Source organism: Rutilus rutilus (genome assembly GCF_951802725.1).
Source record: "Rutilus rutilus genome assembly, chromosome: 4".
In the NCBI taxonomy this organism is placed as follows: domain Eukaryota; kingdom Metazoa; phylum Chordata; class Actinopteri; order Cypriniformes; family Leuciscidae; genus Rutilus; species Rutilus rutilus.
This window is the reverse complement of record NC_140212.1, coordinates 15,023,131-15,051,117: the sequence shown is the minus strand read 5'-3', so window position 1 is coordinate 15,051,117 and position 27,987 is coordinate 15,023,131. Positions and strand designations below refer to the sequence as shown.

At 36.2% G+C, this 27,987-nt stretch overlaps 1 protein-coding gene across 1 annotated transcript in view; it reads left to right on the top strand.

The window, feature by feature from the left end:
• The window catches only part of cacna2d1a (calcium channel, voltage-dependent, alpha 2/delta subunit 1a), a gene marked incomplete at its 3' end in the record, with an annotated part of 60,741 nt that overhangs the window by 24,028 nt on the left and 8,726 nt on the right, over positions 1 to 27,987 (top strand). The window contains 21 exon segments of the mRNA XM_084406262.1: positions 6,897 to 6,956; positions 10,005 to 10,040; positions 10,156 to 10,285; positions 17,896 to 18,027; positions 18,704 to 18,773; positions 18,906 to 18,956; positions 19,895 to 19,994; positions 20,643 to 20,801; positions 20,999 to 21,103; positions 21,696 to 21,774; positions 21,875 to 21,924; positions 22,009 to 22,098; positions 22,187 to 22,270; positions 22,383 to 22,463; positions 23,054 to 23,128; positions 23,577 to 23,648; positions 24,218 to 24,289; positions 24,796 to 24,857; positions 25,219 to 25,295; positions 25,875 to 25,896; positions 25,898 to 25,902. Coding sequence (XP_084262388.1) covers positions 6,897 to 6,956; positions 10,005 to 10,040; positions 10,156 to 10,285; positions 17,896 to 18,027; positions 18,704 to 18,773; positions 18,906 to 18,956; positions 19,895 to 19,994; positions 20,643 to 20,801; positions 20,999 to 21,103; positions 21,696 to 21,774; positions 21,875 to 21,924; positions 22,009 to 22,098; positions 22,187 to 22,270; positions 22,383 to 22,463; positions 23,054 to 23,128; positions 23,577 to 23,648; positions 24,218 to 24,289; positions 24,796 to 24,857; positions 25,219 to 25,295; positions 25,875 to 25,896; positions 25,898 to 25,902 — 1,612 coding nt within the window.

The following is a 27,987-nucleotide window of genomic DNA, read 5'->3' as shown; positions in this document are numbered from 1 at the left end:
CCTTCCCCTCTCCTGTCTGCACTCGTTTCTTATTCTATCAGTCTTTCTTTCGATGATGTGCAGTGAAGGGCCGAGTTTCAGGATAACATCAGTAAACAGGACTGGGTTGTTTTGTCCGGTTTCAATGATGTACAGTTCACTCCAGTACAGTTAGCTTGTTGAGGAAAGGTGTGCTATTACTTTTAAGCGATGAGAGGATGGTGTGTTTCTTTATAGCACTACCCCCTTCCAACTCTTTCTTGTTGTTTAAGTAATAAATTATTTATATTGTTGCTTTCTATTTCTCTTGATGGAGGGCTATATATATATATATATCCCTCCATATTCTTCCATCCCAAACACTGGTTGTAGTCTTACTCAATTTCTGTGAAAGTCTAGACTGACTGATTAGATTTTAGGAAGGAGAACTACACCTTGGGAAATGTACTGAATTAGTCCCTCATTGTAATGGGGTAGAGTGAGGACTTGAAGGACGGACAAAGGGTATGCCGTCAGAGCACAATCCCCATAAGCATCCAGTGCTTCTCAGAGGACAAACGGCTGTCAAAGGTACCACATGCCAAATAACTGAACTAATTGAGCAGCGTAAATGACTGTGACTTCCATAACAGCTCAGGGAATGGGAAGAGCCCTTTTTTGTCTTGATGTACTTAATAGCCTATATGTTCTGCCTGTTGGAACTGCCCAGGGATCTAAAATATGTCGGTTACTGGCAAAGCATTCATAGTAAGACATCTGACTGTGCTATGCTACAGTTGTACTACCAGAAGCATCATCACCAGATCCTAGTGGCTGTTGGTTTCTGCGGTACCTTGGCTACATACACAGACACTGCTAAACTTAGCTGTACCGCCTGTCTTAAAACAACAAGTGTTGGAAACAAATGATAGAAGGCTCACACTAACTTTCTGCAAACTCCACCAACCTAATATGAGACATAATGAAGCACTAGTGTAAGAGCTGGCAGTAGTTAAACTCTCATCTCAAGCAATGCAGAGCTGCATAATTACAGTGCTGTCCTCCCACAGTGTGACTGTACTGGGAGATATTTTCACTTCTGCTTAAACACCCTGTGCTGAGAACTTTAATGGGATGGTATGAGGATGGGTAATCTTACAGTTGATTCACTGATCTTTTTTAGTGAGACTGAGACTGGAGAAGCTAACGGGTCTCCAAGTGTTGTTGTTTGGCTAGATATACTCAGCACAAATTAGGAATATAGAGCTATGAAGTTAATATGGACATTTTCACTCAGATAATTTGGTGTTGGAACAATATGATGATCTCCGATTTCAGGTTTGACAAATCTGAGCAAAGTTTGCAACTTTAAAATCTTTTCTGAAATCTCTTTCTAGATACACCTGTATACACCAAATCTTAGAAGCAGAAGAACAAATTCTCTATTTAATCTTCATTTAAGGCGAGACACGGCAGGCAAAAACAGTCAATTTTGAGATTTTGGGTTATTTGTCTTCAATAACATGTCTTCTTTCAGACTTGTGGTGAAAGAAAGTCTGAAATACACATTTAGGTCTTTATTTTATTACACTTTGTCTGTTTGCGTCTGTAGATTTATCATAAATTTAACAAAAGTTGGCGTTCTTAATCAACATGCTGATCCGCGAACGCTGCCGGCAGCCTGTCATCACAAGCACCGTTAGGAAGCTCTCTCTCTCCTGTACAATCCTGTCGGATCCAAATATGGTCTTTTCCTTTTTATCAGCAACCAATCGTGAAAGTAAAAGGACTGAATGCGCAATCTCATTGGCTGATGATAAATCTTTAAAGCCCGTTTTCTCAAAATGACTTTTCTCTCATTCTCCAAGTCCGAAATCTCCACTTCAGTAGCACCTATATACACCAAACTTTCCAGTCTTGTACCTAGTTATATTATGAAGACATTTACAGAGGGATTTGTAAAAATATTATTCCTAGTCTGATTTATATAACATTGTATTCCAAAAAACATGGCGAAAATCTTTTTTTTAAGGCTATTGACAGTATTTTCTGATTTACAGGATAACAAAAGTAGATATCCATAAATCCCTCGGTAATTTTTTTCCCAATAAAATATGTGAACACAATGAAAAAATAATTTTTAACCTGGCTTTATCCAATACTCAGATTTCGTTTTTTACAATATATGCAAATTAGCGCATATTTCATTAGATATTGCCTAATTTGCATATTTAAACATTAAATTACAGAAAACTTGTAATAAAAATTTTTTCTCATCGTAATGTAATCAACTGGGAAAGTTTCATGGTGATATCTGCTAGTTAAATTTTTTTACCCTATTCACCTGTAGTGTCTCGTCTCGAAAAAAAAATGTTTTCATGTGTGTTTCTGTCTCTGTACAAAATACTAATATGATTAAACATTTAAAATGTAATTACAAATATATCCTTAAATCTAACCCTCACAATCATTTATTTAGACATTTATTTTCTAATAGTTTCTGTTTTATTTTGATGTTTACTGAAATTTTTGCTGGTTTTTTTTTTTTTTTTTTTTTTTTTACACAAAAATATTGTCCTAACAATGAATGTATTTTCAGGTTTTACTATCTTAGTAGAGGCATTTTGAAATAAGAACTGTATCTCTGCACACACATATATATGGAGCCATCTGTTTCAAAGTAAGTTGTGGTGTTGTGGATCATATCCCTTGGCCTCAGGCTGGTCTTCAGTATGTTGAATAGTAGTGCTGGGTGCCAGTTTCCTCACGTTTGGCTTGGAACAGTGACAGGTGGTGGATCCCCAATAAGCATTACACTTTACCCACCTTGAGCCAAAATGGCTCCTGTTGGAATCTGGAAAGACAGTACAGTTAGTTTACTCTGCCTCAAGCTCCAGCTTCCATCAGCCTTTGCCAGGCCGAACATGATGAGCGTTATTAAGATCACAGTCTTCTTTTTTTATAGTCTGTGTTTACACTGTGCTGAGAGGCGTGAAAACTACTCGATTTCCACAACCGTATTTTCACGTGCTGTTGTAGCCAGAGTATTGATATCTTGAGAGAAGTTCAGAAGTTCATTGTCTCCATGTTGTTGAGTCACACTGAAAGGTTAAGAGTGCCGCTCACAATATGGACGCTTTCCAGCAACTGTAATAAAGTCTTCAGCTTCAAGATTTTCATTTACTAAATTAATAAATGGACCCTATTCATCTCTTTTTGATTTGGCTGGTGGTCATGTTACTTGTCACAGATCCAAGCATAGATTTTAGGATAAAATTGTATATATTTATTTAAGGAAAGACACATCTAGCCACTGTTTCTTTTAATTTCTTGAGCCTTTAAAATCATATTTTACCTTCACTTATTCATTGTGGCTTGTTGCCCCAAACTTTGTACATTTAAACACTTTTGTCAAGTACTGTAGTACTACCAAGTTTCTAGTATGTGAATATGGTAACTATTAATTGACTATGGCAATTAATTATTTCTGGGGGCAGTCCCTGGGAGGTCAAATATAAGATTTTAACTGAAAGGGTGAACTGTGTTCTCAGGTCAAGGGTATTTTTTTTAAAGCCGGGGCAAGCTGTCACTAAATGTTATACATTTATACAATTTATTAATAAAAATTTGTGCTGGCCACTTTTGTGTTAACTTTTAAATTTTTTGCTGTATCATGTTTTTTACAGTTTAAATTCTGAAAAGCCTAGAACTGTAATAAATAAATATATATATATATATATATATATAAAAAAAAAAACATCCATAGAAATATTCACTGGTGTAAAAATTGACAACTAGCCACAGGATCCCATTTAGGTTATCAAAGTACCATGGCATTACCATTTAATACTGACTGTACCACCAAGTACACTTAAAAAAAAAAAAAAAAAAATCTAATGTAACATTATAAATGTCTTTACTGCCATTTTTGATCAATTTAATGCATCTTTACTGAATAAAAGTATTAAATTCTTTAAAACAAAAATAATTACTGACCCTAAAATTTTGAACTGTAGTGTACTGTTTAATACTGCATGTATTTTTTTTTCTTTTTTTTTCAGATGTTGTGTTTATGGGTTTCATGGCTTCATTGTGTTTCATACAGCTATCGCACGCTGTCTTTGTTTCTTTGTTGTGATGAATAGAGTAGGATAGACACACACATGCATGCATTAAATTAAAATGAAATGTCTTTTATGATTTACCTTTCATGCTTTGATGAATGCGCAGTGAATACTGTACACATTATGATCAGCAGCTGTTGAAACAAAAAAAAAAAAAAAAAAAAAAGAGACAAAATAGAGATCCTGTTAAACTAACTGAGCTAAATGACACACATTCAGAACAGCAGGGAGATTTGACAAATCCACCCTGCAGCATTTCACACCATTTCTTCCATCATTCCTCAACACTGTGGCAAGATTCAAGGGTAATTGGCTGACTTTTCAAGAGCTTGTCAATGCTTTTTTTAAATGCTGAATGTAGTGCTGTTATACAGAGACACAAGCTGGGTATAGTAGAGTTTTACTTCTTTAATGTTAAAATGCCCTCATCAAAGGAGAATGCACATATATATTATTTAATTTTTGCTTTAATTAGTCATGTAATTGGGTTAGCCAGAGGGCACATATACCCCCGTTTTGTTTATGAATGAATGTGTGTGCATTCATCCTTTGTTGATTTATTTTAGTTTTTCATTAAGTATTCTGGGAATTAAATATACCGAATAACCGAATAAAACGTACGTTTTTTTTTCCGCTCCCGAATTGCCGCTAATTCGAAGCTAAAGTAAAATTCGGGGGCAGCAAAAAAACTTAATATAGCCTAACATATTAAGTTTAAGTTTTATTAGGTTTTAATTATTATTAATTATTTAATTATAATTATTCCATAAGAGAGAGACCTTATAGCAATGGATAGCCCAGTCCAAAGCCTCCTAGTGGGAACTGGATTGACAACTACTGTACATGTCTTTATAGTTCCAGACCCAGTGAAATTTGGCAACAACCCTGGTCAATCTGAGATGAAACATGTTTGAATGCTGATGCAGGATATGTGTGCTGAAAATCAAGGCTCTTGCCATGCAGATTGTGGTCTCACTTGAGAACCACGGACTACCCATCCTGCCTGGATTGTGTGCACTAAGACAAACACACACCCCAGTCCTAATGAGACTGAGACCACACCGCTGGGGCTGTTATGGCAACAGCTCATCAGAGTGCGTAGACCCCAGGGTCAATGGGTTATTATGGGATGTCTGAAGTGGGAGGAGAGGTTTCATCATCTAGCCATGCGTTACACTTGTTCATTCTTTTTCCCTGGAGGATCAAGTGATTTAAAAAAAAGTGTATTTTTAGTCTTATTATAATGGCGATACTCCGGTGGATCTTTTGTTTGGATTAACATCACCTTGAAAATCCACTACATTTTGTGCTTGCAGCGTAGAAAGCCTTCAAAGGTCTGTTAAGATAATGCAAGATTTGTGTATGTTGGCTATCTAGTGGCATTCATGGAAAAATCTTAAAAAAATTAAAGAAAAGTTAAAATTAAAAATGTAAACTGACATCATGTTTCTTATTTTATTTTATCTTATCAAGATTTAAGTAGTCTTAATCATTTTTAGGTTATTAAATCATTTTTTACAAAATATCATGAATCAGTATCATTGTATCTGGGAAGTCACGCCACATGACATTTTTGCAACCTGAACTAAACTTGCCTGTCATAAAAAAGGTCAAATTATCTTATAATTTCAAAATATTTATTGACCTTGACAAACAGTCATGAGGCTTTTATGTTCTTTTTACTGTTTTATGTTTCTGCGTGGTGGTTGCACCACATGACATGTTCCAAGAAGTGAAGATGAAGCTTTAGCCTTTATTATAAACTGCCCGAAAATGACAATCCCACCACTGTTTCTTTGATCAAAATCTCTCCATCTCATATAGTGTGATCTGTGGCCGCAAATGAGAATTTCTTAATTTGTTTTTAGGTCCCATGGTTTTCGAGATTGATTTGACATCATGAACCCCTAATCTTCAATCTAATTTCAAGGCCAATAAAAAGTAAAAAAGAAAAAAGAAAAAAGAAAAAAGGAAATATAAAGAAAAGGGCTCCAGGACAAGTTTCAGGAAGGAGTTGTGAACATTCCCAGGGGAAATTAGGCATACAGTGAGTTTCTAGTACAGACCAGATTATACTGTTATTAACCTAATCAGTTGAGTAGACCTGGACTGGACCTGAGCTGCTGTCTAAATTTAGTGTGCCATCACTGAGGGGTTTTCTCAGAAGCAGAGAATCTGGAGTAAAGGCTGAATGCAGGTCATGTGTCTTCTCACTTTGATAATCTGAGCTACATTTCCCAAATTAACTCTGATTGTTGGTTGAATGATAAATACATTACACATTTATATTGGAACTCTGTCATGTTAATGCATTTATTGTGTTATAAAGTGTCAGGATGTTAAGGTTTGGTTCTGAGGCTCTTTTCTTAGATTAGAGAAAATCAATAAAGCGAAACTATATCTAGATGATTACATAATGTTAGAACGAATGAGGTTTTGGTGTCCTTTTCTGGTTTAAAAGGGTGTTTTATATATATGATATACCAAAAGTTTGGAGTCGATACGATTAAAAAAAAAAGTTAGTCTCTTATGCTCACCAAGGCTGCATTTATTTGATAAAAAATACAGTAATATTGTGGAATCTAATTGCAATTTAAAATTGTTTTCTAAAAAAAAGTTAAAATGTTAAAATGTAATTTATTTCTGTGATGCATAACTGAACTTTCAGCAGCCATTACTCCCGTCTCCAGTGCCACTTCAGAAATCATTCTAATATACTAATGTACTATCACGTTTGATCAATTTTATATGCTATATGTGTATGTTTGGGCCTATACATGTACATTCTTTAAAACTTTTTGTTTTTGTTTGTAGGCGCTGGCGACTGCTGCAGAGAATCTGCAGAAGGAACACCAGTGGAAGGATGACCTTGACGTAATGCTTCACACACACACATTTTATAAACACTCATACACACAGGGGTTAAAGTGGGCCGGAACGGTCCGGAACTGCGTTCCGGCACCTCAGATAAATAAATAAATAAATAGATTAAAATCAAATCATCGAATCTTTTGCCTGGGTATGTTTTCATTCAGTTCTTTATTTGAGAAGAACAGATACCTGACACATTTACACTTGCCATCACCTCAATTAAGAGATGATCAATAGGGATGTTAAATGTTGGCATCCTGATCTCAGACCTTGCGTCTGTTGTATTGATGCAATTCAGGTTCCCACGGACTGAAATATCAATTCTAATTTGCAGAGGAAGGGGTGTGATGTCTAGTTGTCTGTTATAGATTTGTCAGTCAAGTATTGTCCGAATGAGTCATCCAAATTTGTATCGCAGCAATGTTTAATTTATGAATCAGACTGAGGGAGAGTCACTATTTAACATGCTTTTAACATACATTAAACTGTGGGTTTTAATCTGAATATTGAGAGATTCAGACTATCAACTAACAGCATCACGACCAGAGAAGATCTGCCTATGACGTCAGTCCGTTTTGAGATAGTATGTGTGGAAATAGTATTTAAGGAAAAGTGTGTTATTGATGGAGCCTTTTGATTCGATCACCTTCATATATTACCTTAATACTACAGTACATAAAATATTTTGGCAGTACTACATAGTTTTTACAGTACTACATAGGATTTACACACACACACACACACACACTTACACTTTTACTTACACTTTTAAAAAGTCTTAAAGTCTTAAAAAAGATAAGATCAAATTTAAGGCCATTAAAAGTCAATATATATATATATTGTATCTGGCTGCTAATTAAACATAAAATCTTGTGGCTTCTCTTTGGACTGTCCCGTCACAGGAAGATAAGACTAAGAACATTATTTAACACATTCAATATATAGATTATACTAGTATTGGCACAATACATTTTTTATAGCCTTTTTTTAAACATTATTTTCAGCAAAATCCTATCGATCAACCTCTAATTCAAATGTACTGATATATATATATATATATATATATATGTATATATGTATGTTAGTACATAAACCAATTTCAATGCAGATGTATATATTGAATAAAACCTCTCTTGATTATTTTAAATTTGCAGTTGAATATGCGCTCCAGCCTGAATAATAAAGTAAAAGAATCTGAGATAAATTATTTATTTTGAGATTGTATGGGTGTGTTTTGTATGGACACAGGCCTACGATATTAATTTTATTTGTGCTAAACTAAAAAAGATTAATACTATAATAGTACATAAGTAATACTAAGCTGCACTTAAAATAAATGACTACTTTTTTATTTTTTGTCCTTTTGATGTATTTACACGCAATAGTATTTTAATTTTAAAATTCATATTGTAGTAATTTTAATATTGCACATTTCTAATTTACATTACTTCCAACATGTTATAAAAAAAGCTATTACCATGGTTTCATTTTTTATACATAAGATGTTACACTCAGGGCCATTTCTAGACAAAACACATGTGTGCGCCTTTGTGTTCAGAAGTCCATCCTGCCTGCAGCTGTCACGGCAGGTGCTTCTCTTCAAGCGTTTGTTATGGACACAATCGCTGTGTTACCGCTGACAGACAGAGAGTTTTTCTTTTGAATTATTGATGGGATGCTGGTACCAACCGCGTTAAAGACACAACCTACAAGGTCAAGCGTTTGATCCCATGTAGAGGTGACCTGTACGTGCATGTCTCAGCAATCAGTGTACTATAACCTAAAAAGAGTGTCTGCCACATGATTAGCAAGCAAGTAGGACAGGTGGCGGCAGCCGGTGATGATCCACTTCTATGTCTCCAAGGCAACTGTATGTCAGATAGTGAGCTCGCTTGTTAACGCCCCACTAATGCTAGTCCTGACAGCGCCCTCACACTGTGAGGAGAACAACCCTCAGAGAAGAGACACACACACACACACACACACACACACACACACACACACACACACACACACACACACACACACACACACACACACACACACACACACACACACACACACACAAACTGTATATTCTATATTCTGATTGATTTATTAGCTGTTTTCCTCATGGGAACCAAAAATTTTCCGACAAGGATTTTGGATATTGCTATCTTTGTGGATATTGTAATCTCTGCAAACCTCTGTACAGAAAAACACAAATTGAGAGCTATTTAAAAACACTTGGAAATACACAGTCAGACACATCCAGATTAAACATACTTTCAGAGATGTAAACGGTCTCAAAAATTAATTTTAACCCCCCCCCAAAAAAAAATTCACTGACGACGCAGTGACAGGGGAGAGATAAGCAGCCTAAGTCTCTTCAACCCTGGGCATCGTCCCATAACCATTCTCCTTACGCCCCACAATCGAAGAATAATGATGGACTGTGGGACTAGATATGCGGGAGGAGACTGGCTTTTTCCACGATCTTGTCATCTCAGTGTGGAGATCTGGAAAGAACAGTAAGTCCCGACGTAGAGGTTGTGGCTGTGACTGCTGAAAGCGCTCATCTAACTTGCTTTTTTCTAAGCGCTTCTGGCTTCTCGGCTGGCTAGTCAATGTTTAGTACAGACACAGCCCGAGACACAACCTCCATAAGCTCTGCGTACTGCGGGGATACTGCTGACGTATCACCAAAATCTCCCAGAGCTAGACAACATTAAACTCTCACTCGGGGTGGAAGAAGCCACAGAGCGGGCTTCCGTATCCCGAGATTGAGCAGAGGAACCAGCGGGTAAGGGCTGAAAAAGGGCCGCATCTGTCTCAAACCCCTCCACTAGTTCAATTTGTGACCCCAACGAATGAAGAAAAACAGACTATTGGCACACGTGCTTCAGGCGCAGTCACGCTGAGGGCGTTCCCTCGAAAGGGAACCTAAACAAAAACATGTAAAGCGTACATTTATTTTAGGATACACTATCCTAATGAATATTGAAACTTTTGAAAAATATAGAAGATAAATAAAAACACTAACATTGTCTTCTGTCACTCTTTATCAAACAGATGAATGAGACCATCTACTACAATGCCAAGGACAAGGTAAGATTTCATTTTTTTAAAATACATATTATGATAAGCACTAAATAACAGAAAGATGTAATTTAAAGAATTGTTTTTGTTATTTGAGAGATTTTGCTTTTTGTTATGTTCCTAGTTTGATATTAATGACACAGAAATACACCAGAACCGGGTCAGACCAGAATTCAAAAAGGATCCTGCTTTCAGACGCCTCGTTTCGTACAATACGACAGCAGTGCACATTCCCACAGATATCTACGAGGGCTGTGAGTATACACAAACACACACACACACAGACTCATCTGAACATGTTCTTTTTTACGTCTTTGCGCGGTAACTAAAATCTGTTTATAAAATCAATCTTTCAGTGACAGTTCAGCTTTATTGCTGTGTGTCAGGTGTGGACAGCCAGAGGCTTGTGGAAAAATAACAGACTAAATTTAGAGAGCAGTCCAGCTCTAACGCAGCACGCCTGGCCCATGAGTGACCCCACAACCCCCTAATATCCTCCAGCAAGAGAATAACTCTCACTCTCTGTCTTTTGCTTTAAAATGTTATAGGTTAAGAGTGTTTTCAGATTTCTACCAGTGTTGAGAAAGCTAGTAGATTATGAGTAGCTTGTAGCCTGTAGTATTTAATTAATAAATATGGAAGGATGGATGGATGGATAATTGGATACACACATAGATATATATTATTTATAATAGTCCATTTTAGTCAGTTTGATCTGTTTTTGACATTTATTACCTACAACTTTTGCCTCAATAAACTCCTAATTACTGCTTTTTAATAGTTAGTAAGGTAGTTTTTAAATTTAGGTATTGGGTAGGATTAAGTATGCAGAATATGGTCATTCAGAATAAGGCATTAATATGTGCTTTATAAGTACTAATAAACAGCCAATATTCTAGTAATATGCATGCTAATAAGCAACTAGTCAATAGTGAGAATTGGACCCTAGACTAAATTGGTGTTACCAATAGTTGTATTCAACAAGGGCGCTTTATATTGAACAATAGTGGCAATGAAGACATTTATAATGTTTCCAAATATTTTATTTAATATAAATGCTGTTCTTTTGAACTTTATATTCATCAAAGAACCTTAAAAAATGATCACGGTTTACACTTTTTTCAACATTGATAATAATAATAAGACATTTTTCTTGAGCAGCAAATCAACATATTAGAATGATTTATGAAGGATCACATGACATTGAAGACTGTTGTAATGATGCTGAAAATTCAGCTTTGCCATCACAGATATACATTTTAAAATGTTAAAATAGGAAACAGTTATTTTAAATTCTAATGATATTTCACAATATTACTGTTTACTGTATTTTCGAACAATTAAAAGCACAAGACAATTCAAAGTTTCAAGGAGGAACCCAAAACTTTTGCAAGCGAATGCAAAACCATTCAAATATAAATTTTTCTTCTATCTTTTTTTTCATTACCATGTCCATTCAGGGGCTCCATAAGAAATTGTAAGTTTAGTACACTAGTAAACTAGTTTATCAGCCAAAGTGTGGGCTTATAGGAGGTCCACAAAGGCACATTTAGGCAAATACAGTAGGTCAAACATTCAATAGAAAAAGGTTATTTTGTCCACAGTATACACTAAATACTGAAAGAAGAGTTTGTGTAGTATACTTTTTTTTTTGCGTTTCACTAGTTAACTCCGCCCACAATAAATCTCACTGGTCCCTTACATTGAACATAAAATGCGTATGTTGGCTTTGATTTTGCAATTTTTTATTATATTGGTCAAAACAGCTAGCACCTTCTTAAGAGTCATAAGATGTATCATATTCTCTGTGTTGGCAGAAATTTCATAGCCTGACTACGTCAGACTTCGTACTTCGGCTCAATTTCAGTTCGCTTCTGTACTCAGTCTTTTCCTCCGGCCTGAAAACAGCCGGCCAATCAACGAACAGAGGGCGGGCTGAGAGCCGTGACGTAGACGCTGATTGTACCGTGGATGCGTAGATTTACTTCACATAATCTGCAAAAGTCGTTCACACCCATGTTCACTCCGGTATTTCGCTCGATGGTTGTTTTTGCATCATACATGTGTTTACAGTGGAAGTTAGATTGCTGAGCCTGCGCATAACACACGTCATAACCAAATGTTATGTGATTGGCTTACGGGTAACCAATGATTTTAAACTTCAGACAAGCGCCTCCCCGCGAGAAAGAAAATGCTTTTCAATTATGTCCTTCCAGACTCTGTCTACGAAGCAAAGCGAAGTAGCAGAGTTTGGTATTACCAGGCTAGAAATTTCATGAAAGTAAAATAATGACAAATGTTTTTGAAACAAAAAAACTTCTTGAATTGCACTAATTGAAAAAAAAAAATGCATTGCATTAACCATCCTTGCATTTTTAATGCATTGAATTTTTAGGGCATGCATTTTTATGGGCTGAAATTCAACATGGTTGAATATTTAATTTGTGAATATTTCAATTCAAAACATTTCACACACATTTTCATTTTTAAAAATTCAATAATCCATATTCACCTTTTAGATTTCACTTCCAAAATGTTCATTCTGTTTAAAACCTATAATATTCAACAGGCAATTTTCAGTCCATTTTATTTCGCCTTACAAATTCGCTTCCACAAATTCAGTGGTTCAAATTCGACAGCAAATTCGACACTTGACATTTGGGAATGGCAGGAATAGCAGTAGATTACCGACTAATAATCTTCATAGCTGTTAGTTGACCTCACCAGCAGGAGGTGCAAGTGGCAATGCACACCTTTTAGATTGTTGATATATAACAAAATAAACAGTCAAATCATGTGTAATTATTGCTGTTTTTGACTACCGCATGAGCTTATTGTAATATCAACAATCTAAAAGGTGAGCATTATGTCTGACACCTACATGAACACTTTACAGTTGGTTTTATGACTGTAAGACATTCTCTTCAAATGCTATTGAAGTTAGAAACCTGTATACCAATGTCATATAACTTTAGAGATCAAACGTCCAATGTCAAGCCTGCCAGTATTTCACTGGGAAACGCTTAGCGTGAAACTTTGCGCGTTACGTTCATATTCTGAGTCTGCTTGCCTATATAGTATAGCCCACATTCCCAATAAGGTGCGAGTTTGGTCTTTTATATCACTTTAGGCTATTAGTCCATTAAGCTACTTCACATCCCGATGGCAGGGGAATCCTGGAGAATGACGTATTGAGGGAACCCCCAGTTCTGAAGCACAGCTCCGCTATATAAAGTTAAGGAAACTAAACAACCGAGAGAAATATATGTCTACCACCTCAGATTTAACATTTGATCTGTACGTCAGCATCAGGGAATAACGTTATAATCTCGTTCACGGTAAACTAACTGTGAAGACTTCAATGTAAACACAGCTTTTGTGTCTTTATCAGCTTTTCCATATATAGCTACTGCTGGTCTGACGGCTTGCTCCATTTCTGTAAATCCGTTTTTATGAATGAATGACTCTCTCACCCGTTGCTCTGGTCTTCGTAAACAACTGCTTGCACCTCCTGCTGGTGAGGTCGACTAACAGCTATGGAGATTATTAGTCGGTAATCTACTGCTATTCCTGCCGTTCCCAGATGTCAAGTGTCGAATTTGCTGTCGAATTTGAACCACTGAATTTGTGGAAGCGAATTTGTAAGGCGAAATAAAATGGACTGAAAATTAATATAGGTTAATATAGAATATTATAGGTTGTATTTTAAACAGAATGAACATTTTGGAAGTGAGATCTGAAAGGTGAATATGAATTTTTGAATTTTTAATAATGAAAATATGTGTGAAATGTTTTGAATTGAAATATTCACAGCTTAAATATTCAATATTCAATGTTGAATTTCAGCACATACAAATGCTAGCCCTAAAAATACAATGCAAGCACTGTTAATGCAATGCATTTTTTTTATTTTATTTTTTTATTAGTGCAATTCAACAAGCTTTTTTGTTTCAAAAACATTTGTTATTATTTTACTTCCATAAAATCAGTTGTCCTCAGCGGTCGACTCACTGTGGCTTAACATGTGAGTGTTTCACTGGCAAATGAGTTTGATGTGATATTTGTGTTCTAGATGAGGACTGAAGCAGCCGTGTTCATCATATGACTCATCTCGCTCTGTCCCGCTGTCTCTCTTTATCTACTTTTACTCACTTCAAATTACTCTCAGTACCTTTTGCTTTCCGCCTGATTTTCTTGGTCCGGCAGCATTGCTTAGTGCTTACCCATGACCCCCTTCCCAGCGACAGCCACTGGGTGAAGCTTTCAGGCAATATTCATTATTTTTCATTAAATCTGACTTTTTTTTCAACTCTCTATATTTAATAATAGTTTGTTATGTAATAATGTGGCTGATTATTCAAGTGTTTGTGTATTTTTATATATGTGTGTGTTATTGGAGGCTCTGGGCTGTCTGTATTTGTGTCTTATTAAGACACGAATCTGTACTTTTTGCCTCAACACATCGTGTCATCTGTCACCACAATCTCAAGATGGACATAGACATGTTCAGAGTGTGTGTGTTAGAGAGAGCACGATGACGTGTGTATGTCACACGGATCCCTCTGGCTGTGCTCATAGTGCTCAGATTGGTTTTTCTGTTGACTATCTGCCCTGATTCATTTAAACCAATGGAAGTTGTCATCAAATCTTCCTCCACATACTCTCTCTCTCTCTCTCTCTCTCTCTCTCTCTCTCTCTCTCTCTCTCTCTCTCTCTCTCTCTCTCTCTCTCTCTCTCTCTCTCTCTCTCTCTCTCTCTCTCTCTCTCTCTCTTTCTCTCTCTCTCCCTCTCTCTCCCTCTCTCTCTCTCTCCCTCCCTCTCTCTCTCTCTCTCTCTCTCTCTCTCTCTCGTGCGCTCTCATTGAATTGAGCTATAAATTCTTTTTGTTTGTCGTAATAAAGAAACAAAGACCAGTGCATAGTCGACCGCTGTTCTTAAAAACAATTTCTACCTGCGGTTATTGCAGTTTCACATTCTTATATTTAAAAACATTATCATGGCAGAGATGGTATACGATTGTGATACTGGTATTACATAAAATTGGAGTCTGACTACCAATACCATTGTTTGTTACTGTTGTATATACCTTGGAGTGTTATGAGTACAGTATATACAATATATATATAGTAAAATTCTTCTTCTTAATCCAATTATTATAATTTTTTTATACTTTTATAGACACATTGTGATTTTGTACCTAATTTAATTTTGGTCACATACATTTTTATTATTATTTAACCAGTTATTATTTTTTATTTATTTTATTATCTGTTTCTCTGTAAAAAGTCATGAAAACACATTGTGATTTTGTTCTTAATATGTTAATTTAGGTCACATAATGCGACGGATATTTTCATGCATGTGTCACCAAATGTTCTACAGAAAAAAAGACGTTAAAAGACGTACCATATGTTTTCTTTTTGGTTTGATTTATGCAAGTCACTTACACGATTCATGTATTTTGATTTAAACCATTTATTAGGTCACAGCTTCTAATAGAATCACTGCCTAAGTGTTATTTCCATTTTTAACCACACATTTGCTACTTGGCCAGTGTTCATTTTGGGCCCAAGAATAGTTTTACAGTCATAGCATAGCGCTTCCAATTTCAAATGAAATTATTGTAATGGGAGTTTGATCTTGAGGAAAGTTATTTGTGCTTAATTTCCAGACAGAAGCAAATAGAGATAGACAGAGATAGAGATCTGGTTGAATGGGTGTTAGCTAATGAGGATGTGTGTTGTGTCTAAACCTGCATACTGACAGCCTGATGGATGAACAACAGGAAGGGGTGTGAAACCACTGATCCCACACACACACACACACACACACACACACACACACACACACACACACACACACACACACACAACACACACACACACACACACACACACACACACACACACACACACACACACACACACAAATATATGTTTGTGATCAGCTACACTCTCATTCACTAATGCACTTCCTTTAGAAACAGTAAATTATGATGCCTTCATGGACTATTCTTATGTAGAAAGGTGTGTCGTCCTCTCCTTGCACTATTGACCTCTAACTTACTGAGTCTCTGTGTGTGTGTGTGTGTGTGTGTGTGTGTGTGTGGAAGGGATATCCTCTCATGGGATGATTACAGGCTTTCTTGATTCTGCACTGATCCTGCAAATTAGCACTCACAACCATCTCCACAACACCACTATAATGCTTATTGTGTGTTTAGAGCTGTTTCCTGGACCAGTGTGAGAGAGTTTGGAGCTAGTTGATGGCTTGCCATGAATGTATGTATATATATGGTACGGGTAACACTTTCAGAGTGACCGGTGTCTGAGCACGCATGCCAAACTATTGGCAGAAATATCAAATCAACCACGTCAAATTCAACCTGACCGTGGCGCGGGCCATTATATCAAGCAACTTCCCGTATACAGGGCTGGTGGAGGGAGTAGGCTCAGTAATTTCACTATCATGGCCTACTTCCACATCTAGCTAGATATGCCACTCCTAACACCAAATCTGGACCAGCAGACAAAAACCCTTACTGTTGAGCCCTGTGCGTGTGTAAGTGGTGGTGTTTTACTGACTGTAACAAGATACCACACATATTAGACAAAATACCACACAAAACGGAAAAAAACCAATAGCATGTCTAGTAAACTAAATGTCTGGTCTGAATAGAACATTTGAATATGAGTATATCTATGCCTATGTGATTTTAAAACATTCAATAGACAAAAAGCATAAATAGATCAATACAAGAATAATGTTTGAAAGGATTAATCATAGAAATAACCTTAAAGAATAATCATAATAATCATACGCATATTTTTTTCCTTTTTCATATACACCATGTTTAACAAGATTTAATTTTATGATGTATGAATCATTTTTACTTTTTAGTTGCATTTGTTTGGTTCTTTGTTCATCCTCAAAGAAATATTTCATTTTTATTATTAAGAGGTTTTTACAAGAGTTAAACTGCAAACATTAAACTTTGCTGAAATTAAATGTCTTTAACTGGAAGTGTTCTGTTAACTCTGCTAAATAACTAAAACTGACACTAAATATATAAAAACTAAATAGAAATGTGTTCACAAAATAAAAACTAAACTAAAATGAAATTTATAGGAAATTAAAAAATGATATTAAAATAAAAAATTATAAAAAAATGCAAACCTACAATAACCTTGCTTTCGAGTGAAGCCTGTATCGATTTACACACCTAGAGTGGGAGGAGTCTTGATGGAAAGAGGAAGTGGGTGGCATTAGGGGTAATAAAAGATGTCCCATGGGATCAAACACACCAGTTCCTTTCAGAATTAGACTGTCAAGGCTCCGGCGGTAATGATTATAATAATAATTTAGTATCATAATACTAAACCAACAGAAGTAAGAAATATCAAAGGCTTTTATTTTTAAAGAATGAGTCACGTGGCGTCATGGGAATTGATGTCATATCTTTGCCAGGGCGCTCATTTATGTTCATTTTAAAATGTTAACATCACTCTCACTTACAGCAGACATAGTGCCCATTTATGACATTCTCTGGAAAAAGGCCCAATTTTCCTCTAAATCCATTAGAACTGCATTAGCTAATAGTTCACTTTGTTGTTTCCTCTACCACAGCTTCTCCAAGTGGTTTATCACTTTCGAGTTTAGCTTAACATGATGGTGTCTGAAATTTTGAGAGCCAGTTTATTGATTTATTGCTGAATTGGGATTCATTTGAGGGTTTGTTAGAACAAAGCTCTCAGAATACACGTCAGCTTGAGTTCAATCACATTAGACCTGTAGAGATGCTTCATGTCCGTAAGTTACGATCATCAAATGAGATTTATCCTGTATATTTATATGTTTGTAACAGCCACTATAATCCTGAATGAGCTAAACTGGACTGCGGCTCTGGATGAGGTCTTCAGGAAGAACAAGGAAGATAACCCGTCCCTCCTCTGGCAGGTGTTTGGCAGTGCAACTGGCCTGGCTCGATACTTCCCAGGTAGAGCACTGGAATGAATACGAATATTTACAGGCATTCACCATAACACAGAGACTATGGATAGCACATTGACACTATATATACAGTCATACAGTATGGTGCATTTACAGTTAACAAATACATTTCATAGCTGATAGTGGTTTGTGAGGGAGGCATTTGGAACAAAGCCATAGACTATTGAGCTAAGGTGCCGGTGATCAATGAACGGGGCAAGAATTCAAGAACAGGACATCAAAAACAAGTGCACTGAACAATAGACAAACTCATGCAGGTCTAAGTATTAAATTCTTAAATGGCTGTTGTGCTTAAATGGCTGTTGTGCTGATTTCAAACTGTGTTTGTTTGTTTATTTATTTATTTAGAAGGTTAAATGGTGATGAACCGTTCCTCTGATAAGCTCTTAGCTATTATCAAAATCATTTTAATTTATTGACATTTTTAATAAATTCTAAACCTAAATTTGAATTGTTTAAATTGATTGATTGATTGATTGATTGATTGGACTGACTGATTCACTGATTGACTCACACACGCACACACACACGCACACACTGACTGACTGACTGACTGACTCACTCACTCACTCACCCACTCACTGACTCCCTTGTTTGGTTAATTGATTATTGATTAATTGAACGACTGAACGATAATAATCCCAGTATCCCATCTGCTATAGCTTCTCCTTGGGTTGACACAAAGAACACACCGAACAAGATCGACCTGTATGATGTACGCCGAAGGCCCTGGTGAGTAAACCTGTGTGTTTTGTTTTTTTAAATCTCCATATGTGTGTATGTGAGGGAGATAACAAGTGCTATTTTCTTTATTTTCTCTCTCAGTTGTAATGCCTGATGGTTTTTCTCCTGTGTTGTTTGCAGGTATATCCAGGGTGCAGCTTCACCTAAAGACATGTTGATCCTGGTGGACGCGTGAGTGAAGTCTCTGTGATTTACTGTTACAGTTCATACACTCACTGACACAAAGCCACTGAGCTGAATCCTGATTCGGTTGTGCACTTTGAGTAATTGGTTTATCAGCATAATGTAATTTTTCATTGCGTGTGACAGATTCCACACTATCCATTTAAAGAGCTAATGTTAGTTCTGCATTAGAGTCATTTATCAACATTAGTGAGAGAGGCTGATTAAAGAATGACACAGTGTGGCGCTGAGCCAATGCAAAGTGAGAGTAATAAACAAATTTTTTTTGGGAGATCTTTGGCAGGCTTTTTAATAGAGTATTTTTATTAAAAGAAGCAGTTTATGAATATCAAACATTGAATCTTTCCAAGTAGCAAGTTTCCATAAAGCACCTAAAACTGTTATTCACAACTTATTAATTTAATATTTACATTCAAAATCCCATTAGAGTCATGCTTTGCATTAACATAAATGTATCATGTAGATGTAACTGAAAAGTCAGGTTATGGATATGATCCAGAAATATTCCAAATTCATCAAAAGCAGGCATTTGAGATTAATGTGCTTTATCATACTTAAGGGGAGTCTTTAGGTTACGAGTGTAATTAGCCTCGTTGTATTAGAAAATATGGCCTTGTAGAGTTTATTCTGTTATTGCTCAGCTGTAATGATGATGGTGATGTGCTGTCTGGGCATTGAGCCCATTAGTGTAGATCAGCTTCAGCCAATCAATGTAGTTTAGCTAAACGACTAAACACTGAAGCCCACACACCTCCCATTGGAATCACAGAGTGATTATTAACCCGTTAAAAACCTGATCCAGCATGTCAGTTCTGGAGCCGTTAAAAGCCTAAATGTCATTTCGGTTGTATTATGATTTTTGTTGTTCTTCAGTTAGTTATTATATAGTAATAAACATGTTCTAACTATGCTGTGCTTCTCTGTAGGAGTGGAAGTGTGTCGGGCCTGACGTTGAAGCTCATTCGCACTTCCGTCAGTGAGATGCTGGAAACCCTCTCTGACGATGATTACGTCAACATCGTCTCTGTGAGTATACTGGAGCTGTGTGTGTTTTTGCTGAGAGTCTGTTTGAATGATGAACTCCTCTGACGCTCCTCAAAAAAAATCTGGATTCCTGCTAGGACTAGAAAATTTGAGGGAAACAGAGGCATCGAGCCTCCAAGCATCCATAACTTCATAGTTAATTTTTCGCGGTTTCAGTTAGGCACCGCTGAGGTGGCACGCCAAAGAATTATTGATGTTTCCCATCATCTTCTGCTTCAGACGCTGTGCAATTCATTTATGAAATGCATCGTTTATTTTATTTTGTGTGTGAGACTACTGACAGGAATAGAAATCACAAACTCTGTGTTCTGCTTTCAAGTGAGTTGTTTTGTATATTTTCAATTAACTTTCTTCCTCTATTCCTTTAATAGCTTTGCGCTTGTATTTTATGGCCTGACTCCAGCTGTGTGACGTTAGCTTGACGTTAATGAAATTAGGCAACAGTGCTCTAAGTGTATTGCTGGCACTGAGCCATGGGACTTGTATAGAGGAGCCTTGAGTCTGAATGATGTAAAATGATTTCATAACTGTCCTTGCATGTGTGCGAGTGAGATGTACTGTACCTCACAGTTTTCTTAGATTTTTACTGATAACTTGCCAACTAACCACAATGCTTTCATATGGTTTCAGTTCAACAATTCGGCCAAGTCGGTTGCCTGCTTTGAACACCTGGTCCAAGCAAACGTCCGCAATAAGAAGATTTTGAAGGAGGCGGTACAGAAGATCACTGCGAACGGCACCACTGACTATAAAATCGGCTTCAAGGAGGCTTTTGACCAGCTCTCCTCAGTAAGAATAAATACAATTTTTAGTTTATTGCACCATCTTGTGGCCTATGCTAGTTATAATCAACAAAAAATTTGATCAACAGCAGCTGTGAATATTAGAGGCATCACATTGGTTTACTGTGTCTCGTTTTTCTTGGACTGTTATTGTAATGCTGGCCAGAATCTTTGCCTTCGCAAATTGATTTGTTCCTTTCATAGATTAATATTTCAAGAGCAAACTGTAATAAGATCATCATGCTATTTACTGATGGAGGGGAGGACAGAGCTTCAGAGATCTTTAATGAGTACAACCCCGAGAGGAAGGTGAGGACACACACACACACACACACAGACTTATAGCTTTATAAATCCGGGCAATCCATAGACTTCTACTGTTTTGTGTACAGCTAATAATACATATTATACACTAACCCTTACTGAAAGTTTCTTTTTCTTTATTCTTTTGAACCTTCAATTCATCAAATCCCGTAACAAATGTATAAGCAGGGTTTCCACAAATATTTTAAGCAGCTGTTTTAATAGTAATAATAATAAGAAATGTTTTTTAAGCAGCAAATCAGTGTATTAGAATGATTTCTGAAGGATCATGTGACACTGAAGACTGGAGAAATGATGCTGAAAATGTGTGTGTGTGTATTTATATATAAATACAGTGTGTGTGTATATATATATATATATATATATATATATATATATATAATTTTTTTTTTTTTTTTTTTTTTTTTTTTACGAATGAATGTGTATACTCGGATGTCCCAAATGGAGGTTTTGTTAATATATTAATTGTTGTTTAATTAATTGTTAATATCACCAAAGTACATCTAAGATGTACATGCATACACCGACTTTTCCACTATAATTATGTCAATATCCATTTGTTTCTCTCTTCTCTCAGGTCCGAATCTTCACCTTTTCTGTGGGCCAGCATAACTATGATAAGTCACCAATTCAATGGATGGCTTGCAAAAACAAAGGTAAAACACACTGAAATTTAATGATATGAAATGTGAAAGACATTTAGCCTAATATGTGTTTATATATAACCATGTATTGAGATGTTAAAGTTTCCTGCAGGTTTTTACTATGAGATTCCATCCATTGGAGCCATCAGGATCAACACCCAGGTATTTGACAGCATCACTCTAGTGCATAAATGTGACTTCTTTCCAGCATCATATTTCAATGTAACCAGACTACTTTACATACAGGAGTACCTGGATGTGTTGGGCAGGCCCATGGTGAAAGAAGACAAGAAAGCAAAAAATGTGCAGTGGACCAACGTTTACATGGATGCACTGGTGCGTCAACTCTTAAATATCTGTATCAGTAGATCTGTTAAATTATACTGATTCAAAAAGTACTAAATGGCTGTTGGTTGTGTTGCAGGAACTGGGCCTTGTGATTACAGGCACTCTACCAGTGTTCAATAAAACCAGGAACATTCCAGACAAGAAAACTGAGAATAAAAAAGTACTATTTTGTGGCACATTCATGTTCTCAGTTAATTCATGTTTGTCTTATGAATCAGATGAACTGAAGTGGAACCAGATCTGTTTTCAAAAGTCCTTGTTATCAATTGCAGGGCCAAAGCCAGTTGATTCTGGGGGTGATGGCCATAGACGTGTCTCTGGACGACATCAAGAGACTGACTCCTCGTTTCACTGTAAGGCGTGAGAGCGTGTGGGTGCAATCTGCACTTCTTTATTTACGACTGATGGTTTGCAACATCGAAGAACTTGCACAACCATTGCATTGAACTGTAGCAGCTGGGTCACGTTCAGTGCTGCTGCATTCCTTGTGTTTACTAAATCTTGATGTTTTTAATGGCAAATAAATTTAAATAGGTCATATCATGTGAAACAATTCTCCCAACTCTTTTGAAATAAAAGATAAATCTTAAATATAGACATACATACGCAATGAAAGCAAGGGAATCAGACCTTTTGTGTCTGAGTTTGACAGTTAAATTAGTGAATAAATTCGTTTTTATGTAATAAATTGAAACAATGAATTTTGCATTTAAATTTTAGTCAATACTTATAACCCAATAGAAATCACATTGTTAAAATTCAAGAAATATGTAAATGTTTATGTTTTTTTTAATATTATTTTAATGAAACTAAAATAGCTTAAGTACAATAATATATAATAATTAATAATAATAATATACAATAAGAACAAATGTCATTTTGCAGTCAATAACAAAAACAGCCTATCAAATGCATCATCGCTCTTGTCTTTTGTTTTATAAAGCTCGGGCCAAATGGATATTACTTCGCCATCGACCCCAACGGCTATGTGCTACTTCATCCCAACCTTCAGCCAAAGGTACGGCTCTCACTCATATTTCTTTCTCTCTTCTTAGACAAACTTGCTTCCCATAACCATGTGTATGGTCAGTTGTGCATGGCTGAAGAACCTTCACTACAGGTTATGTTGAAATAATGCAGGCCACCCACATCCACAGAGGTCATCTGCCCTTTGTAATGAATATCATTTGTGCAATCCAAACACAATCGTTCTGTTTAGTTCACAGATGAAACGACATTTATTCGAAACACGTGCATGACAATCAGTAAATGTTTAGTCAGTGATCCATGGGATTAGAGAACACTTTGTATGGAACAAAATAGGAATGTTGAGAAACGGTTCCTCGGTAGGCACTTCTTCAAGGAAAAAGTGACTCATCGGTAAATATTTTTGCATACAAAATATGGTGTGTTGACCAGTATTGATTTATGGTATTACTTTGAAAGTTGTTGTTGTTTGTCTGCAGGATCTCAAGTCTCAGGAACCCGTGACGTTGGACTTCCTGGATGCTGAACTAGAGGATGAAATGAAAGTAGAGGTGAGCAATATAGAGAAAACCTGTATGACGTATGCAGGACAGAAAAGACAATATTATTTGTCCATACATTGAAAGTCAATGGACCCAACTGAATTGAATGGCATGAACAAAACAACAACAACCAAAAAAAAACTCTTGAGACTTTTTTTCTTCAGAATATCTTCTTAACATGAGTAACAGAATTTTCATTTTTGAGTGACCTGTCCCGTTAAGCTGAAAAATCTGATATCAATAATCAGATTCAAAGCTGGTGTGATTTTGTAACATCCCTTGTGCTCTGTTGTACAGCTGTTGAAGTCATAACAAAGTTATTATCGAAGCATCAACAAACTGCAAAGTTGATTCTCAGTCCTGTGTGATTTCATAACAATAATGTTGAATATAAAAATATAATTTTCTCACTTCACAGCCCAAATGACTTATTTTCTCACTTGAGAGTGACCAGCGGGACATTAGATTACAATAGCAAATGAAAGCAATGTCCTTTTTTAGTTGTCGGCTTTTAAAGATCCAGTGACGTATTAATAGCAATCAGTGACACACCTGTCTGACTTTCTGTCTGTCTTTAGATCAGAAGAAACATGATAGATGGTCAAAAGGGTCAAAAGGGAGTCCACACACTTGTAAAGTCACAAGATGAGGTAATTGTGCATACTTTAAACAAGCAGTGCTTCTCTGCTGGTTTTTCTTCAGAACCCAGATTTTACACACATGGAAACAACATAAAAATGGTTTCAAATTGTAACACTTGTACAAAAGCAAACAAAATGGCCTTGAAATCATCATATTACAATGTATAATTTTTTTATTAGTTTCAAAAATATCTCTGGTAGTAATTCACAGCACAAAACACATTGTCGTCAGTAAAAATCAAGTTTATCCTAGTCAAATAGATCATATTTTTCTTTTAACAAATGACAGATGAAATTGCACTAAAATGGTACAGAGTTTGACTGGCCACACATCCTTTGACATCAACAACAAAAAGATATGGAAAGCATTTTCTCCTTCCTTTTAAATGTTTTTTTTGGTTTGCAGCTGACCAGTTGAGAAACATTGGCTACAACACTAGTTATTTAGAAGTAAAACAGGGATTAATGGTTCATTGAACCACTTTCATTGGTTAATTGTTTTATTCTCATTGCAGCGTTACATAGACAGGGGCACCAGAACCTACACTTGGGCTCCAGTCAGTCAGACAGACTACAGGTCTGCAAATCTTTTATTTTATTTTAAGTTCTTTGTTACATGTTTTTGTGTTGTGGAGGTGTGTTTGTGAACATATGAATTGCCACTAGAGGGCACTGTTCAAAATCACAATTAACTGTATTCAATAGATCTTTTACATTGTACTTCCATAAGGACACATATGAGAGAAAACAGTAATTTAGGCATAGGATGAGGATAAAATATCCTTCATTTGAGTTTGAATCTATAAATTCTACCCTACATGGACTAAAAGCTACAAAACACCAATTTTGATTCCACTGGGTGTTAATTTCTCACTTCAGATAATGTCAGGAAGACTACTGCTTTTCTTCATCATTTATTTTCTGTCTTCTCTCTGTAGTCTTGCTTTAGTTCTACCCGATTACAGTGTGAGCTACATCAAGGCCACTATTGGAGATACCATCACTCAGGCAAAATGTAAGTACCCACGGGACCATCACTCGCCTTTATCAAACTCAGTGGAATGCCAATCTCTCGGCCTCAGAGATGAGAAGCCGTTGTGTGAGCTCCTGGTTTATATTCAGAGAGCTCAACCCTGCGCCCTCCGTTCATCTCACATCTTTTGTTTTTCGAAACCCTCACCTCCTCTGGAGATGCAACAGCGTGGTTCCTCGGTTGTGGTCTGTCTTCGAGAGCGCCTCGCCAGACGGGACGACGACCCCCTTAAAGGCAAAAGCGACTCACCCTGAGCATATTACACCCTGTTTTTCTTCCAGATGCACCTCTGTGCGTGTGTTTACCCTCTCGTCCTCTCTCATGTGGCTTTTGGGAAAGGAAAGCCAATCTCAAATGCCCATCTATTCAGGAGAGCCCTCACAGTTCCTGTGCAATATTCTTATTCAAAGCTTCTGGGGTTGAATAAAATATTGTGAAACCCCTCATGTTCTTTCCTTTATTTTGCCCTCCCCAAACCCGTTTCATTCTCTCTCTCTCTCTCTCTCTCTGTGTTTTTCTCTCCATCTCTCCTCCTTTCCTGTTTTCCCTGTCTGTACATAGCTTGGAGTCCCTCAAATAATTCCGGCAAGTATTTTCCTTCTGTATTTCCTTCTCGCTGTGTCCAGTGATACTCACTAGAGATCGGCCGATATTGTTTTTTTGTGACGATATCCAGGCTCAGATGGAATCGTCTTTCACATTTTCTGAGCTGTTCATTGTCAAGAAAGATTCAAATCCAAATTTAACCCATTTTAGTGATTGTACGCACTTAGTCCAAGACACTCGAGTTAATGTAACTTTTTAAAATTTTAATATTGGGGACAGAAAGACCTTACATGCAAGTATGCTTTTAGGGGTATTCATAAAGACATGCAAAAGTTCATACATAGTGTCTTCATTTTCTTCATTAAAATTCTTTTTTAAAGTAAAAAACAAAATGTCAGGGTGATACAACTGTCCTGATATTAAAATGAGGAAAAAAATACAGGATGAAATTCTTTAAAAGAAAAATATACTAAACGGTTTGGCATACTTTTTACTGATATACACTACCGTTCAAAAGTTTGGGGTCAGTAAGATTTTTAATGTTTTTAAAAGAAGTATCTTCTGCTCACCAAGGCTGCATTTATTTGATTAAAAATACAAACAAAAACAGTAATATTGTGAAATATTATTCTGATTTAAAACAGTTGTTTTCTATGTGAATATACAGTAAAGTCTAATTTATTCCTGTGATCAAAGCTGAATTTTCAGCATCATTACTCCAGTCTTCGGTGTCACATGATCCTTCAGAAATCATTCTAATATGATGATTTGATGCTCAAGAAACATTTATGATTATTATCAATGTTGAAAACAGTTATTTACATTTGTATTTCATTATGCTTTGATGAATAGAAAGTTCAAAAGAACAGCATTTATCTTAAATCTAAAGCTTTTGTAACATTAAACACTACCGTTCAAAAGTTTGGGGTCAGTAAGAATTTAAATTTTATTTTTGGGGGAAAGAAATAAAATAAATCAAAACTTTTATTCATCAAGGATGAGTTAAATTGATCAAAAGTTACAGTAAAGACATTTATAATGTTAGAAAATATTCTATTTTAAATAAATGCTGTTCTTTTGAACTTTCTATTCATCAAAGAATTTTGAAAAAAATTAGTACACAACTGTTTTCAACATTGATAATAATAATGAAAGTTTCTTGAGCATCAAATCATCATATTAGAATGATTTCTGAAGGATCATGTGACACTGAAGACTGGAGTAATGATGCTGAAAATTCAGCTTTGATCACAGAAATAAATTACAATTTAAAATATATTAAAATAGAAAACAGACATTTTAAATTGTCATAATATTTCACAATATTACAGTTTTTTTTAAATTGTTTTTTATCAAATAAATGCAGCCTTGGTGAGCAGAAGATACTTCTTTTAAAAATATTTAAACTTTTGAACAGTAGTGTATGTATATATATATATATATATATATATATATATATATAAAGAGTACATTCCTGGGAATTTGGCACATGTGTTTTAAACTAGATTTTTGTTTTTCCTTATCGGTCTATCTCTAACCTGCTCTACACTTACAGTGTTGAAATCACAGTCACCATAGAAAATAATGCACAAACACACATACGTCTGCTTTGCATGTGTTAATGTTTCCCAGCTAAGTTTAACAGTTTAGATATGTTCTCTCCTTGCAACTTCACTGTGTTTGTCAACAGTATGAGTGTCATAAAGTGCGACTGTACATTTCCTTACTGGGCCTGAGCTTTTTGTGAATGTGTGTGTGTGTGTGTGTATGTGTGAGAGCATCAGGAGATGTTTAGTGGATGTTTTCCTGGAGGTTTAGAAGGTGAAACCGCAGAAGACATGAGTGTGACTCTGAACCGGTACTTTAATCTCCGCCCCTTCGCTCTCTGAATCATCTGGATGCTTTCAAAGCCTCAGAAAGGGGCGGTCTAACAAAATACAGGCCTCGCTCTTTAGGAAGCATCTCCTCTGTATATGTGTGTCGGGTCCACGTGTTCATGTCCAGGTGCGGATGTGGTATGTGTGTGTCCCTTTTTAACTTTAACAGCCTCTAACGTTACTGTTCCGCAATAACAGTCTGTACTAATAACTCATCTGCCACCAGTCCTCGACTTTTCCCTGTGACAGCA